At 50.3% G+C, this 17,588-nt stretch overlaps 1 protein-coding gene across 1 annotated transcript in view; it reads left to right on the forward strand.

The window, feature by feature from the left end:
- Window positions 1-17,588, forward strand: part of LOC137332661 (gamma-aminobutyric acid receptor subunit gamma-4-like) — a 191,856-nt gene that overhangs the window by 110,359 nt on the left and 63,909 nt on the right. The window contains exon 2 of the mRNA XM_067996608.1: window positions 1,387-1,607. Coding sequence (XP_067852709.1) covers window positions 1,387-1,607 — 221 coding nt within the window. The remainder of the gene's footprint in view (window positions 1-1,386; window positions 1,608-17,588) is intronic.

Here is a 17,588-nt window from a genome sequence, read left to right on the forward strand (position 1 = left end):
CAGTGTACAGCCCCCCTCCCCCACAGAGTACAGCCCCCCCTCCCTGCCCCTCAGTATAAGTGCCCTGTGTGCCTCACCGACAGCTCTGGTGAAATCGGTCACTCATTTCAACCGAGCGCACTCTTCAAACAGAAAAGTAAAATACAGCGAATGCTGGAGATTTGAAATAAAAACCGAAAATGCTGGAAACACTGGGCAGGTCAGGCAGGGTCTGTGGAGAGAGAATCAGAGTTAATGTTTCAGGTCGATGACCTTTCATCGCCACTGGTCGATGTTCGAGATTGAACAGTTTTTGAGCAAGTGCAGGGCCAGGGGAAAGGGGAAGACTGTGAAATCTCGAGCTCCCTCCAATTCCGATGAAAGTCATCGACTTGAAACATTGGGCCAGAATTTGCCGTCATAGTAACGGGGAGGCTGATGGAGCTCATTATTTATGGGTAAATGGTGCAGCAACTTCAGGCGAGGGGCTGACGTGCGGTTAAACTCGAATATCCAGGAGTTGGTGTCCAAGTTGTTCCACTCTGCTGTTCGCTTCTCGAAAACGGCATCTCCCCTTTTTGTTGGGAACTTGCTGCATTTGCCCATTAATTGCCCATTAAACTGGCCACAGAAAGTTAAGTCTTGTCATTCCAGTCTAAGTACCCTTTTAATAACATGATAAGTATTAATGACTACCAATTAACCTCTCTGACACCAAAAATTAACCATCACAAGTGTGGAGTCTCATTCCTTCAGATTTTGGATCTTTCGGGGAGTCACACTTTAAATTACATTTTTTAAAACTTTTCCTTTCTGTCTCTTTTTTCTTTCTCTTTTAATCCAATCTTTCTTTCCCTCTCTTTATTTCTCTTTCTGTGCCTGATTTGACATTGAATTCACCCTCCTCCCGCTGTTTGTTTCCCCATCCTTTGATTGGATTGGTTAAGGAGATACCCAGTTACTTGCTCTGTTCACTCAGGTCCCAGATGCCCGGTTTCCCTCGCTGGCCCTGTTACCAGCTCACACTCTCAGCAACTTGCCACGCAAAAAATTTAAAAACCTAAACGTGCAGGGGCAACAGCAGACGCTGTTAGATGCCCTGGCACAGCAAACTCTGGCCCATTAACTCTGTTTCTCTCTCCACAGATGCTGCCTGACCTGCTGAGTGCTTCCATCATTTTCCACCCTTAAAACCTGTGCCCCAGAACGAGCTGCGACCTGCCTCCCCTGTTTGATCATCAAACTGGTTCACAGCCCCAGTTCTAGAGTGATAAAACCAGACCAGTGAAGGAGGCCCTGCTCTCCCTCACTTGGGCGAGTTCTGAAAGAGGGGGGATCGCAACCCCAAAAATGGGGATTTTACAAACGGGGTGCGTTGACTTCAAGTGGTACTGCCTTGTATTTCAGGAATACACCATCGACATCTTCTTCGCACAGACCTGGTATGACAGGAGGCTGCGTTTTAACAGCACACTGAAAGTCCTGACTTTGAACAGTAACATGGTGGGACGCATCTGGATCCCAGACACGGTATTCCGAAACTCAAAGCAGGCAGATGCCCATTGGATCACCACACCCAATCAGCTGCTGCGAATCTGGAACGATGGCAAGATCCTGTACACTTTGAGGTAGCACACCACCAATCGTCACTCTGCGTGTCTGTGTGCCTTTTTGTGTGTGAATGTGTGTCCCTGTTTGTGTGTCCGAGTATGTCTGTGTGTATCTGTGTGTATGTGTGTCTCAGTGTGTGTGTGTGTGTCTGTGTGTGTGTGTGTGTGTGTCTCAGTGTGTGTGTCTCAGTGAGTGTGTCTCAGTCTGTGTGCTTGTGTCTCAGTGTGTGTGTCTCAGTGTGTGTGTGTCTGTGTGTGTGTGTGTGTCTCAGTGTGTGTGTCTCAGTGTGTGTCTCAGTGTGTGTGTCTCAGTGTGTGTGTATCTCAGTGTGTGTGTGTCTCAGTGTGTGTGTGTCTCAGTGTGTGTGTCTCAGTGTGTGTGTCTCAGTGTGTGTGTGTCTCAGTTCATGTGTCTCAATGTGTGTTGTGTCTCAGTGTGTGTGTGTGTGTGTGTCTCAGTGTGTGTGTGTGTGTCTCTCTGTGTGTATCTGTATTTGTCACAGTGTGTGTGTGTGTGTGTGTCTCAGTGTGTGTGTGTATGTGTGTGTCTCAGTGTGTGTGTCTCTCAGTGTGTGTGTGTCTCAATGTGTGTTGTGTCTCAGTGTGTGTGTCTCAGTGTGTGAGTGTGTGTCTCTCAGTATGTGTGTCTCAGTGTGTGTCTCAGCGTGTGTGTGTGTGTGTCTCAGTGTGTGTGTGTGTGTGTGTGTGTCTCAGTGTGTGTGTGTGTGTGTGTGTGTCTCAGTGTGTGTGTGTGTCTCAGTGTGTGCGTGTGTGTCTCAGTGTGTGTGTCTCAGTGTGTGGGTGTGTCTCTGTGTGTGGGTGTGTCTCTGTGTGTGCATGTGTCTCTCAGTGTGTGTCTCTCAGTGTGTGTCTCTCAGTGTGTGTGTGTCTCAGTGTGTGTGTGTGTCTCAGTGTGTGTGTGTCTCAGTTTGTGTGTCTCTGTGTGTGTGTCCCTGTGTCTCAATGTGTGTTGTGTCTCAGTGTGTGTGTGTCTCAGTGTATTTGTCTCAGTGTGTGTGTGTGTGTGTGTGTCTCAGTGTGTGTGTCTCTGTGTGCGCGTGTGTCTCTGTGTGTGTATCTCAGTGTATTTGTATCAGTGTGTGTGTGTGCCTCTCAGTGTGCGTGTCTCAGTGTTTGCGTGTGTCTCAGTGTGTGTGTCTCTCAGTGTGTGTCTGTGTGTGTGTGTCTTTAAGTGTGTGTGTCTCAGCGTGTGAGTGTGTGTCTCTTTGTATGAGTGTCTCATTGTGTGTGTCTCAGTGTGTGCGTGTGTCACAGTGTGTGTGTCAGTGTGTGTGTCTCTCTCAGTGTGTGTGTGTCTCTCAGTGTGTCTCAGTGTGTGTGTGTGTCTCTGTGTGTGTGTCTCTCAGTGTGCGTGTGTCTCTCAGTGTGTGTGTGTCTCAGTGTGTGTGTGTGTCACAGTGTGTGTGTCTCAGTGTGTGTGTCTCTCTCAGTGTGTGTGTGTCTCTCAGTGTGTGTCTCAGTGCGTGTGTGTGTCTGTGTGTGTGTGTTTCTCAGTGTGCATGTGTCTCTCAGTGTGTGTCTCAGTGTGTGTGTGTGTCTCTGTGTGTGTGTCTCTCAGGGTGCGTGTGTCTCTCAGTGTGTGTGTGTCTCTCAGTGTGTGTCTCAGTGTGTGTGTGTGTCTTTGTGTGTGTGTCTCTCAGTGTGCGTGTGTCTCTCAGTGTGCGTGTGTCTCTCAGTGTGCGTGTGTCTCTCAGTGTGTGTGTCTCTCAGTGTGTGTGTGTCTCTGTGTGTGTGTCTCTCAGTGTGCGTGTGTCTCTCAGTGTGTGTGTGTCTCAGTGTGTGTGTGTGTCTCAGTGTGCGTGTGTCTCTCAGTGTGTGTGTGTCTCTGTGTGTGTGTCTCTCAGTGTGCGTGTGTCTCTCAGTGTGTGTGTGTCTCAGTGTGTGTGTGTGTCTCAGTGTGCGTGTGTCTCTCAGTGTGCGTGTGTCTCTCAGTGTGTGTGTGTCTCTGTGTGTGTGTCTCTCAGTGTGCGTGTGTCTCTCAGTGTGTGTGTGTCTCAGTGTGTGTGTGTGTCTCAGTGTGTGTGTGTGTGTGTGTCTCAGTGTGTGTGTGTCTCAGTGTGTGTGTGTCTCTCAGTGTGTGTGTCTCAGTGTGTGTGTGTCTCAGTGTGTGTGTGTCTCTCAGTGTGTGTGTGTGTGTGTGTGTGTCTCAGTGTGTGTGTGTCTCAGTGTGTGTGTGTCTCTCAGTGTGTGTGTCTCAGTGTGTGTGTGTGTGTCTCAGTGTGTGTGTGTGTGTCTCAGTGTGTGTGTGTCTCTCAGTGTGTGTCTCAGTGTGTGTGTCTCTGTGTGTGTGTGTGTGTGTGTGTGTCTCAGTGTGTGTGTGTCTCTCAGTGTGTGTGTCTCAGTGTGTGTGTGTCTCTCAGTGTGTGTGTGTGTGTGTGTGTGCGTGTCTCAGTGTGTGTGTGTGTCTCAGTGTTTGCGTGTGTCTCTCAGTGTGTGTGTGTGTCTCAGTGTGTGTCTCAGTGTGTGTGTGTCTCTCAGTGTGTGTCTCAATGTGTGTGTCTCAGTGTGTGTGTGTCTCTCAGTGTGTGTCTCAGTGTGTGTGTCTCAGTGTGTGTGTGTGTGTCTCAGTGTGTGTGTGTCTCTCAGTGTGTGTCTCAGTGTGTGTGTCTCAGTGTGTGTGTCTCAGTGTGTGTGTGTCTCTCAGTGTGTCTCTCAGTGTGTGTCTCAGTGTGTGTGTCTCAGTGTGTGTGTGTGTGTGTGTGTGTCTCAGTGTGTGTGTCTCTCGGTGTGTGTCTCAGTGTGTGTGTCTCAGTGTGTGTGTGTCTCTCAGTGTGTGTGTGTCTCTCAGTGTGTGTCTCAGTGTGTGTGTCTCAGTGTGTGTGTGTGTGTGTCTCAGTGTGTGTGTCTCTCAGTGTGTGTCTCAGTGTGTGTGTCTCAGTGTGTATGTCTCAGTGTGTGTGTATGTCTCAGTGTGTGTGTGTGTCTCAGTGTGTGTGTCTCTCAGTGTGTGTCTCTCAGTGTGTGTCTCAGTGTGTGTGTCTCAGTGTGTGTGTCTCAGTGTGTGTGTGTCTCTCAGTGTGTGTCTCAGTGTGTGTGTCTCTCAGTGTGTGTCTCAGTGTGTGTGTCTCAGTGTGTGTGTGTGCGTCTCAGTGTGTGTGTCTCTCAGTGTGTGTCTCAGTGTGTGTGTCTCTCAGTGTGTGTCTCAGTGTGTGTGTCTCAGTGTGTGTGTCTCAGTGTGTGTGTGTCTCTCAGTGTGTGTCTCAGTGTGTGTGTCTCTCAGTGTGTGTCTCAGTGTGTGTGTCTCAGTGTGTGTCTCAGTGTGTGTGTCTCAGTGTGTGTGTGTGTGTCTCAGTGTGTGTGTCTCAGTGTGTGTGTGTCTCAGTGTGTGTGTCTCAGTGTGTGTGTGTCTCAGTGTGTGTGTGTCTCAGTGTGTGTGTGTGTGTGTGTCTCAGTGTGTGTGTCTCAGTGTGTGTGTGTCTCAGTGTGTGTGTGTCTCAGTGTGTGTGTGTCTCAGTGTGTGTGTGTGTGTGTGTGTGTGTGTCTCAGTGTGTGTGTGTGTCTCAGTGTGTGTGTCTCAGTGTGTGTGTGTCTCAGTGTGTGTGTCTCAGTGTGTGTGTCTCAGTGTGAGTTTGTGGGTCTCATTGTCGATGTCCATATTCTGACTCTGATTTGTGGCTGAGACTCTCTCTGGACTCAAACCCGAAGTATTCTTAATGAATACTTTGCATCTGACTTCACAAAGAAGAGGGAGATGCAGGGATTTTAAGGAGGAGGAGTGTGAAATATTGAATGGGGGAAACTGAGTGAGAGAGGAAGTATTGAGAGGATTAGCATCTTTGAAAGTGGATAAATCACCAGGGTCGGATGAAATGTATCCCAGGCTGTTAAAAGAAGCAATGGACCAAATAGCGGAGGCTCTGACCATCATTTTCCAATCCTCACTGGCGACAGGCATGGTGCCGGATGATTGGAGGACTGCTAACGTTGTACCATTGTTTAATGAGGGAGCGAGGGATAGACCGAGTAATTACAGGCCAGTCAGTCTAGCCTCGGTGGTGGGCAAATTATTGGAATCAATTCTGAGGGACAGGATAAACCGTCACTTAGAAAGGCACGGATTAATCAAGGACTTGTTAAGGGAAGGTTGTGTCTGACTGACTTGATTGAATTTTTTGAGGAGGTAACAAGGAGGGTCGATGAGGGTAATGCGTTTGATGTAGTCTACATGGATTTAGCAAGGCTTTTGACAAGGTCCCACATGGCAGATTGGTCAAAAAAGTAAAAGCCCATGGGATCCAAGGGAAAGTGGCAAGTTGGATCCAAAATTGGCTCAGTGGCAGGAAGCAAAGGGTAATGGTCGACGGGTGTTTTTGCGACTGGAAGGCTGTTTCCAGTGGGGCTCCGCGGGGCTCAGTACCAGGTCCCTTGCTTTTTGTGATATATATTCGGACTTGAATGTGGGGGGCTTGATCAAGAAGTTTGCAGATGATACAAAAATTGGCCGTGTGGTTGATAGTGAGGAGGAAAGCTGTAGACTGCAGGAAGATATCAATGGACTGGTCAGGTGGGCAGAAAAGTGGCAAATGGAATTCAATCCAGAGAAGTGTGAGGTAATGCATTTGGGGAGGGCAAACAAGGCAAGGGAATACACAATAAATGGGAGGATACTGAGAGGTGTAGAGGAAGTGAGGGACCTTGGAGTGCATGTCCACAGATCCCTGAAGGTAGCAGGACAGGTAGATAAGGTGGTTAAGAAAGCATATAGAATACTTTCCTTTATTAGCCGAGGCATAGAATATAAGAGCAGGGAGGTTATGCTGGAACTGTATAAAACACTGGTTAGGCTACAACTTGAGTAATGTGTACAGTTCTGGTCACCACATTACAGGAAGGATGTAATTGCACTAGAGAGGGTACAGAGGAGATTTATGAGGATGTTGCCAGGACTGGAGAATTTTAGCTATGAGGAAAGATTGGATAGGCTGGGGTTGTTTTCTTTAGAACAAAGGAAGCTGAGGGGAGATTTAATTGAGGTGTATAAAATTATGAGGGGCCTAGATAGAGTGGATAGGCAGGACCTATTTCCCTTAGTGGAGGGGTCAATGACCAGGGGGCATAGATTTAAAGTGATTGGTAGAAGGATTAGAGGGGAGCTGAGGAAAAATGTTTTCACCCAGAGGGTGGTGGGGGTCTGGAACTCACTGCCTGAAAGGATGGTAGAGGCAGAAACTCTCAACTCATTTAAAAAGTACCTGGATGTGCACCTGAAGAGCCGTAACCTACAGGGCTACGGACCAAGAGCTGGAAAGTGGGATGAAGCTGGATAGTTCTTTTTCGGCCGGCACTGACATGATGGGCCAAAAGGCCTCCTTCTGTGCCGTAACTTTCTATGATTCTATGATAAGCTGCCTGTCTCCAGAAAGGAGTCCACATCTTCATGAGACCACAGGAGACCTGGAGGGGGAGAAAGACACAGGCCCTGAATTTCCTCGGCCTCTCTGCACTGTGACACTGTAATTAATTAGAAGTGCAGCACACTCCTCAATCACATGTAATCAGGGCCTCTGCCATAATCCAGACCAAGTTACAGTAGCAACACGTCCAAGGACATTCAAGGCAAGAGTGTATTTATGAATTTTTCTTCAACTAATTCTTTTCTCCTGATTTAAAATATAAACAGAAGATGCAGCCAGCAATGTGATCAGTATCTGAAACTCCTGTTGCTTCATTTATCAGTATCTATCTCTAGCTCAGAATCCCACAATCCCAAGCTTAACCCCTCCCAACCTTAAACCGTCCCAAACTTAACCCCTCCCTAGCTTAACCTCTTCCAACCTTAATCTCTCCCAATCTTAACCCACCCAACCATAAACCCCCCCAACTTAAAACTCTCCCAACCTTAACCTCTCCCATCTTTAAACTCTCCCAACCTTAACCCATCCCAAATGGAACTCCTCACAACTTTAACCCCTACCGACCTTAAAACTTCCCAAACTTAACACCTCCCAACCTTAACCAATCCCAACCTTAACCCCTCCCAACTTTAACCCTCCCAAACTTAACCCCTCCCAACCTTAAACTCTCCATACCTTAACCACTCCCAACTTTAAGCCCTCCCAACCTTAAACCATCCCAACCATAAACCATCCCAACCTTCACCCCTCCCAACCTTCACCCCTCCCAACCTTCACCCCTCCCAACCTTAACCCCTCCCAACCTTCACCCCTCCCAACCTTCACCCCTCCCAACCTTCACCCCTCCCAACCTTAACCCATCCCAACCTTAACCTCTCCCAACCTTAAACACTCCCAACCTTAAAAGATCCCAACTTTAACCTCTCCCAACCTTAACCCATCCCAACCTTAAACACTCCCAACCTTAAAAGATCCCAACTTTAACCTCTCCCAACCTTAACCCATCCCAACCTTAACCCATCCCAACCTTAACCTTCCCAAACTTAACCCCTCCCAACCTTAACCTCTCCCAACCTTAGCCCATTCTAACTGACACACACACAAACACTCACACACATGCACACACTCACATACACGCATGCACACTCACAGACACGCACACTCACACACGTACAAAGTCTCAGACACAAGCACACAGAAGTCTCTTATTCGCGGATACTCACACAATCAGTCTCACACACACATTCATACAATCAACGTGTGCAAAATCATAGACACACACAATCTTAAATGTACACAGAGTCACATATGTGAGTAGGTGGGTAGGTAGAGTTGGGGTTATCGTGAGAAGATGCATAGTTGGGACTGAAGGCTCGGGTAAGAAAGTGGGTAGGTGCTACAACAACAATGCGCATTTATTTAGTACCATTAATGGAGTAAAACATCCCAAAGGACTTCACAGGAGTGCAAACAGACAAAAATTGACACTGAGCCAAAGAAGGAGACGTTAGGACAGGTGACCAAAAAGCTTGGTCGAAGAGGGAGGTTTTAAGCAGCGTCTTAAGCATGGATGAGGGTTTCAGAAACAGATAGGCTGAGGCAGGGGCAGAGACGGGCGATATTTACAGGGGTGGAAGTAGGCGGTCTTGGTGATGCAGAGGATATGTGGTCGGAAGCTCATCTCAGGGTTATATAGGATGCCAAAATTGCGAACAGTCTCGTTCACCCTGAGACAATGGCTTCGATCTTCCCAATATTTAATTAGAGGAAATTTTGGCTCATCCAAGGCTGGATGTCAGACAAGTAGCGTGACAAATCAGAGGCAGTGGAGGGATCGAGTGCAGGGGCTGGAAAATGGGATTACGATGTGTGGCTCATTTTCGGCTGGTGCGGACACGATGGGCCGAATGGCATCCTTCTGTGCCGTAAATTTTTAATGAATCTATGATTCTATGATCACATAGAGTCCACAGCACAGAAAAAGGACATTTGGCCCAACTGGTCGATGCTCCACACGAGCCTCCTCCATCTTCACTTCATCTCACCCTATCAGGATACCCTTCTATTCTTTTCTTCTTCCCATTTATTGAGCTTCCCCTTAAATGCATTTATTCTATTTGCCTCAACCAGCAATTCTCACCACTCACTGGGTAAAGAAGTTTCTCCTGAACTCCCTATTGGATTTATTAGTGGTGATCTTATGTTGATGACCTCTAGCTTTGGACTAACAACAAGTGGAAACATCTTCCCTTCTCGGTGGAGTGATCCGGTGAGAAGGTGGGTAGGTGGGGTTGAGTGATATGGGGAGAAGGTGGGTAGGTGGGGTTGAGTGATATGGGGAGAAGGTGGGTAGGTGGGGTTGAGTGATATGGGGAGAAGGTGGGTAGGTGGGGTTCAGTGATATGGGGAGAAGGTGGGTAGGTGGGGTTGAGTGATATGGGGAGAAGGCGGGTAGGTGGGGTTGAGTGATATGGGGAGAAGGTGGGTAGGTGGGGTTGAGTGATATGGGGAGAAGGTGGGTAGGTGGGGTTGAGTGATATGGGGAGAAGGTGGGTAGGTGGGGTTGAGTGATATGGGGAGAAGGTGGGTAGGTGGGGTTGAGTGATATGGGGAGAAGGTGGGTAGGTGGGGTTGAGTGATATGGGGAGAAGGTGGGTAGGTGGGGTTGAGTGATATGGGGAGAAGGTGGGTAGGTGGGGTTGAGTGATATGGGGAGAAGGTGGGTAGGTGGGGTTGAGTGATATGGGGAGAAGGTGGGTAGGTGGGGTTGAGTGATACAGAGAGAAGGTGGGTAGGTGGGGTTGAGTGATATAGAGAGAAGGTGGGTAGGTGGTGTTGAGTGATATGGTGAGAAGGTGGGTAGGTGGGGTTGAGTGATATGGGGAGAAGGTGGGTAGGTGGTGTTAAGTGACATGGTGAGAAGGTGGGTAGGTGGGGTTGAGTGATATGGGGAGAAGATGGGTAGGTGGGGTTGAGTGATATGGGGAGAAGGTGGGGAGATGGGGTTGAGTGATATGGGGAGAAGATGGGTAGGTAGGGTTGAGTGACATGGTGAGAAGGTGGGTAGGTGGGGTTGAGTGATATGGGGAGAAGGTGGGTAGGTGGGGTTGAGTGATATGGGGAGAAGGTGGGGAGATGGGGTTGAGTGATATGGGGAGAAGATGGGTAGGTGGGGTTGAGTGACATGGTGAGAAGGTGGGTAGGTGGGGTTGAGTGATATGGGGAGAAGATGGGTAGGTGGGGTTGAGTGACATGGTGAGAAGGTGGGTAGGTGGGGTTGAGTGATATGGGGAGAAGGTGGGTAGGTGGGGTTGAGTGATATGGGGTGAAGGTGGGTATGTGGCGTTGAGTGATATGGTGAGAAGGTGGGTATGTGGCGTTGAGTGATATGGTGAGAAGGTGGGTAGGTGGGGTTGAGTGATATGGGGAGAAGGTGGGTAGATGGGGTTGAGAAATATGGGGAGAAGGTGGGTAGATGGGGTTGAGTGATATGGGGAGAAGGTGGGTATGTGGCGTTGAGTGATATGGGGAGAAGGTGGGTATGTCGCGTCGAGTGATATGGTGAGAAGGTGGGTAGGTGGGGTTGAGTGATATGGGGAGAAGATGGGTAGGTGGGGTTGAGTGACATGGGGAGAAGGTGGGTAGGTGGGGTTGAGTGATATGGGGAGAAGATGGGTAGGTGGGGTTGAGTGATATGGGGAGAAGGTGGGTAGGTGGGGTTGAGTGATATGGGGAGAAGATGGGTAGGTGGGGTTGAGTGATATGGGGAGAAGGTGGATAGGTGGGGTTGAGTGATATGGGGAGAAGGTGGGTAAATGGGGTTGAGTGATATGGGGATAAGGTGGGGAGATGGGGTTGAGTGATATGGGGAGAAGATGGGTAGGTGGGGTTGAGTGACATGGTGAGAAGGTGGGTAGGTGGGGTTGAGTGATATGGGGAGAAGATGGGTAGGTGGGGTTGAGTGACATGGTGAGAAGGTGGGTAGGTGGGGTTGAGTGATATGGGGAGAAGGTGGGTAGGTGGGGTTGAGTGATATGGGGAGAAGGTGGGTATGTGGCGTTGAGTGATATGGTGAGAAGGTGGGTATGTGGCGTTGAGTGATATGGTGAGAAGGTGGGTAGGTGGGGTTGAGTGATATGGGGAGAAGGTGGGTAGATGGGGTTGAGAAATATGGGGAGAAGGTGGGTAGATGGGGTTGAGTGATATGGGGAGAAGGTGGGTATGTGGCGTTGAGTGATATGGGGAGAAGGTGGGTATGTCGCGTCGAGTGATATGGTGAGAAGGTGGGTAGGTGGGGTTGCGTGATATGGGGAGAAGATGGGTAGGTGGGGTTGAGTGACATGGTGAGAAGGTGGGTAGGTGGGGTTGAGTGATATGGGGAGAAGATGGGTAGGTGGGGTTGAGTGACATGGGGAGAAGGTGGGTAGGTGGGGTTGAGTGATATGGGGAGAAGATGGGTAGGTGGGGTTGAGTGATATGGGGAGAAGGTGGATAGGTGGGGTTGAGTGATATGGGGAGAAGGTGGGTAAATGGGGTTGAGTGATATGGGGATAAGGTGGGTAGGTGGGGTTGAGTGATATGGGGAGAAGGTGGGTAGGTGGGGTTCAGTGACATGGTGAGAAGGTGGGTAGGTGGGGTTGAATGATATGGGGAGAAGGTGGGTAGGTGGGGTTGAGTGACATGGGGAGAAGGTGGGTAGGTGGGGTTGAGTGATATGGGGAGAAGGTGGGTAGGTGGGGTTGAGTGATAAGGGGAGAAGGTGTGGAGATGGGGTTGAGTGATATGGGGAGAAGGTGGGTAGGTGGGGTTGAGTGATAAGGGGAGAAGGTGGGTAGATGGGGTTGAGTGATATGGGGAGAAGGTGGGTATGTGGCGTTGAGTGATATGGGGAGAAGGTGGGTAGGTGGGGTTGAGTGATATGGGGAGAAGGTGGGTATGTGGCATTGAGTGATATGGTGAGAAGGTGGGTAGGTGGGGTTGAGTGATATGGGGAGAAGGTGGGTATGTGGCGTTGAGTGATATGGTGAGAAGGTGGGTAGGTGGGGTTGAGTGATATGGGGAGAAGGTGGGTAGGTGGGGTTGAGAAATATGGGGAGAAGGTGGGTAGGTGGTGTTGAGTGATATGGGGAGAAGGTGGATAGGTGGGGTTGAGTGATATGGGGAGAAGGTGGGTAAATGGGGTTGAGTGATATGGGGAGAAGGTGGGTAGGTGGGGTTGAGTGATATGCGGAGAAGTTAGGTAGGTGGGGTTGAGTGATATGGGGAGAAGGTGGTTAGGTGGGGTTGAGTGATATGGTGAGAAGGTGGGTAGGTGGGGTTGAGTGATATGGGGAGAAGGTGGGTAGATGGGGTTGAGTGATATGGGGAGAAGGTGGGTAGGTGGGGTTGAGTGATATGGTGAGAAGGTGGGTAGGTGGGGTTGAGTGATATGGGGAGAAGGTGGGTAGGTGGGGTTGAGTGATATGGGGAGAAGATGGGTAGGTGGGGTTGAGTGACATGGTGAGAAGGTGGGTAGGTGGGGTTGAGTGATATGGGGAGAAGATGGGTAGGTGGGGTTGAGTGACATGGTGAGAAGGTGGGTAGGTGGGGTTGAGTGATATGGGGAGAAGGTGGGTAGGTGGGGTTGAGTGATATGGGGAGAAGTTGGGTATGTGGCGTTGAGTGATATGGTGAGAAGGTGGGTAGGTGGGGTTGAGTGATATGGGGAGAAGGTGGGTAGATGGGGTTGAGAAATATGGGGAGAAGGTGGGTAGATGGGGTTGAGTGATATGGGGAGAAGGTGGGTATGTGGCGTTGAGTGATATGGGGAGAAGGTGGGTATGTGGCGTCGAGTGATATGGTGAGAAGGTGGGTAGGTGGGGTTGAGTGATATGGGGAGAAGATGGGTAGTTGGGGTTGAGTGATATGGGGAGAAGGTGGATAGGTGGGGTTGAGTGATATGGTGAGAAGGTGGGTAGGTGGGGTTGAGTGACATGGGGAGAAGGTGGGTAGGTGGGGTTGAGTGATATGGGGAGAAGATGGGTAGTTGGGGTTGAGTGACATGGTGAGAAGATGGGTAGGTGGGGTTGAGTGACATGGGGAGAAGGTGGGTAGGTGGCGTTGAGTGATATGGTGAGAAGGTGGGTAGGTGGGGTTGAGTGACATGGGGAGAAGGTGGGTAGGTGGGGTTGAGTGATATGGTGAGAAGGTGGATAGGTGGGGTTGAGTGATATGGGGAGAAGGTGGGGAGATGGGGTTGAGTGATATGGGGAGAAGGTGGGTAGGTGGGGTTGAGTGATAAGGGGAGAAGGTGGGTAGATGGGGTTGAGTGATATGGGGAGAAGGTGGGTATGTGGCGTTGAGTGATATGGGGAGAAGGTGGGTAGGTGGGGTTGAGTGATATGGGGAGAAGGTGGGTATGTGGCATTGAGTGATATGGTGAGAAGGTGGGTAGGTGGGGTTGAGTGATATGGGGAGAAGGTGGGTATGTGGCGTTGAGTGATATGGTGAGAAGGTGGGTAGGTGGTGTTGAGTGATATGGGGAGAAGGTGGGTAGATGGGGTTGAGTGATATGGGGAGAAGGTGGGTATGTGGCGTTGAGTGATATGGTGAGAAGGTGGGTAGGTGGTGTTGAGTGATATGGTGAGAAGGTGGGTAGGTGGGGTTGATTGATATGGTGAGAAGTTGGGTAGGTGGGGTTGAGAAATATGGGGAGAAGGTGGGTAGATGGGGTTGAGTGATATGGTGAGAAGGTGGGTAGGTGGTGTTGAGTTATATGGGGAGAAGGTGGGTAGATGGGGTTGAGTGATATGGTGAGAAGGTGGGTAGGTGGTGTTGAGTGATATGGTGAGAAGGTGGGTAGGTGGTGTTGAGTGATATGGGGAGAAGGTGGGTAGGTGGGGTTGAGAAATATGGGGAGAAGGTGGGTAGATGGGGTTGAGTGATATGGTGAGAAGGTGGGTAGGTGGTGTTGAGTTATATGGGGAGAAGGTGGGTAGATGGGGTTGAGTGATATGGTGAGAAGGTGGGTAGGTGGTGTTGAGTGATATGGTGAGAAGGTGGGTAGGTGGTGTTGAGTGATATGGGGAGAAGGTGGGTAGGTGGGGTTGATTGATATGGTGAGAAGTTGGGTAGGTGGGGTTGAGAAATATGGGGAGAAGGTGGGTAGATGGGGTTGAGTGATATGGTGAGAAGGTGGGTAGGTGGTGTTGAGTTATATGGGGAGAAGGTGGGTAGATGGGGTTGAGTGATATGGTGAGAAGGTGGGTAGGTGGTGTTGAGTGATATGGTGAGAAGGTGGGTAGGTGGTGTTGAGTGATATGGGGAGAAGGTGGGTAGGTGGGGTTGAGAAATATGGGGAGAAGGTGGGTAGATGGGGTTGAGTGATATGGTGAGAAGGTGGGTAGGTGGGGTTGAGTGATATGGGGAGAAGGTGGGTAAATGGGGTTGAGTGATATGGGGAGAAGGTGGGTAGGTGGGGTTGAGTGATATGCGGAGAAGTTAGGTAGGTGGGGTTGAGTGATATGGGGAGAAGGTGGTTAGGTGGGGTTGAGTGATATGGTGAGAAGGTGGGTAGGTGGGGTTGAGTGATATGGGGAGAAGGTGGGTAGATGGGGTTGAGTGATATGGTGAGAAGGTGGGTAGGTGGGGTTGAGTGATAAGGGGAGAAGGTGGGTAGATGGGGTTGAGTGATATGGGGAGAAGGTGGGTAGGTGGGGTTGAGTGATATGGTGAGAAGGTGGGTAGGTGGGGTTGAGTGATATGGGGAGAAGGTGGGTAGATGGTGTTGAGTGATATGGTGAGAAGGTGGGTAGGTGGGGTTGCGAAATATGGGGAGAAGGTGGGTAGATGGGGTTGATTGATATGGTGAGAAGGTGTGTAGGTGGGGTTGATTGATATGGTGAGAAGGTGGGTAGGTGGGGTTCAGTGATATGGGGATAAGGTGGGTAGGTGGGGTTGAGTGATATGGGGAGAAGGTGGGTAGGTGGGGTTGATTGATATGGTGAGAAGGTGGGTAGGTGGGGTTGATTGATATGGTGAGAAGGTGGGTAGGTGGGGTTCAGTGATATGGGGATAAGGTGGGTAGGTGGGGTTGAGTGATATGGGGAGAAGGTGGGTAGGTGGGGTTGAGTGATATGGGGAGAAGGTGGGTAGGTGGGGTTGAGTGATATGGGGAGAAGGTGGGTAGGTGGGGTTGAGTGATATGGGGAGAAAGTGGGTCGATGGGGTTGAGTGATATGGTGAGAAGGTGGGTAGGTGGGGTTCAGTGATATGGGGATAAGGTGGGTAGGTGGGGTTGAGTGATATGGGGATAAGGTGGGTAGGTGGGGTTGAGTGATATGGGGATAAGGTGGGTCGGTGGGGTTGAGTGATATGGTGAGAAGGTGGGTAGGTGGGGTTGAGTGATATTGTGATCAGGGAGGCAGGTGGGGTTGAGTGATATGGGGAGAAGCTGGGTAGGTGGGGTTGAGTGATATGGGGCGAAGCTGGGTAGGTGGGGTTGAGTGATATGGGGAGAAGGTGGGTCGGTGGGATTGACTGATGTGGGGCGAAGGTGAGTAGGTGGGGTTGAGTTATATGGGGAGAAGGTGGGTAGATGGTGTTGGTTGATATGGGGAGAAGGTGGGTAGGTGGGGTTAAGTGAAATGGTGAGAAGGTGGGTATGTGGCGTTGAGTGATATGGTGAGAAGATGGGTAGGTGGGGTTGAGTGATATGGGGAGAAGGTGGGTATGTGGCGTTAAGTGATATGGTGAGAAGGTGGGTAGGTGGGGTTGAGTGATATGGGGAGAAGGTGGGTAAATGGGGTTGAGTGATATGGGGAGAAGGTGGGTAGGTGGGGTTGAGTGATATGGGGAGAAGGTGGGTAGGTGGGTTTGAGTGATATGGGGAGAAGGTGGGTAGATGGGGTTGAGTGATATGGTGAGAAGGTGGGTAGGTGGGGTTGAGTGATATGGGGAGAAGGTGGGTAGTTGGGGTTGAGTGATATGGTGAGAAGGTGGGTAGGTGGGGTTGAGTGATATGGGGAGAAGTTGGGTAGATGGTGTTGAGTGATATGGGGAGAAGGTGGGTAGGTGGGGTTGAGTGATATGGTGAGAAGGTGGGTAGGTGGGGTTGAGTGATATGGGGGGAAGGTGGGTAGATGGTGTTGAGTGATATGGTGAGAAGGTGGGTAGGTGGGGTTGAGTGATATGGGGAGAAGTTGGGGAGGTGGGGTTGAGTGATTTGGGGAGAAGGTGGGTTGGTGGGGTTGAGAAATATGGGGAGAAGGTGGGTAGATGGGGATGAGTGATATGGGGAGAAGGTGGGTAGGTGGGGTTGAGTGATATGGTGAGAAGGTGGGTAGGTGGGGTTGAGTGATATGGGGAGAAGGTGGGTCGATGGTGTTGAGTGATATGGTGAGAAGTTGGGTAGGTGGGGTTGAGTGATATGGGGAGAAGTTGGGGAGGTGGGGTTGAGTGATATGGGGAGAAGGTGGGTTGGTGGGGTTGAGAAATATGGGGAGAAGGTGGGTAGATGGGGTTGAGTGATATGGTGAGAAGGTGGGTTGGTGGGGTTGATTGATATGGTGAGAAGGTGTGTAGGTGTGGTTGAGTGATAAGGTGAGAAGATGGGTAGGTGGGGTTGAGTGATATGGGGAGAAGGTGGGTTGGTGGGGTTGAGTGATATGGGGAGAAGGTGGGTAGGTGGGGTTGATTAATATGGTGAGAAGGTGGGTAGGTGGGGTTGAGTGATAAGGTGAGAAGATGGGTAGGTGGGGTTGAGTGATATGAGGAGAAGGTGGGTTGGTGGGTTTGAGTGATATGGGGAGAAGGTGGGTCGGTGGGGTTGAGTGATATGGGGAGAAGGTGGGTAGGTGGGGTTGAGTGATATGGGGAGAAGGTGGGTCGATGGGGTTGAGTGATATGGTGAGAAGGTGGGTACGTGGGGTTGAGTGATATGTTGAGAAGGTGGGTAGGTGGGGTTCAGTGATATGGGGATAAGGTGGGTAGGTGGGGTTGAGTGATATGGGGATAAGGTGGGTAGGTGGGGTTGAGTGATATGGGGAGAAGGTGGGTAGGTAGGCTTGAGTGATATGGTGAGAAGGTGGGTTGGTGGGGTTGAGTGATATGGTGAGAAGGTGGGTAGGTGGGTTTGAGTGATATGGGGAGAAGGTGGGTAGGTGGGGTTGAGTGATATGGGGAGAAGTTGGGTAGGTGGGGTTGAGTAATATGCGGAGAAGGTAGGTAAGTGGGGTTGAGTGATATGGGGAGAAGGTGGGTAGATGGGGTTGAGTGATATGGTGAGAAGGTGGGTAGGTGGGGTTGAGTGATATGGGGAGAAGGTGGGTAGGTAGGCTTGAGTGATATGGTGAGAAGGTGGGTAGGTGGGGTTGAGTGATATGGGGAGAAGGTGGGTAGGTGGGGTTGAGTGATATGGGGAGAAGTTGGGTAGGTGGGGTTGAGTAATATGCGGAGAAGGTGGGTCGATGGCGTTGAGTGATATGGTGAGAAGGTGGGTCGGTGGGGTTGAGTGATATGGGGAGAAGGTGGGTAGATGGGGTTGAGAAATATGGGGAGAAGGTGGGTAGATGGGGTTGAGTGATATGGGGATAAGGGAGGTAGGTGGGGTTGAGTGATATGGGGAGAAGGTGGGTCGGTGGGATTG

This window comes from Heptranchias perlo, chromosome 15, assembly GCF_035084215.1.
Source record: "Heptranchias perlo isolate sHepPer1 chromosome 15, sHepPer1.hap1, whole genome shotgun sequence".
Lineage (NCBI taxonomy): Eukaryota > Metazoa > Chordata > Chondrichthyes > Hexanchiformes > Hexanchidae > Heptranchias > Heptranchias perlo.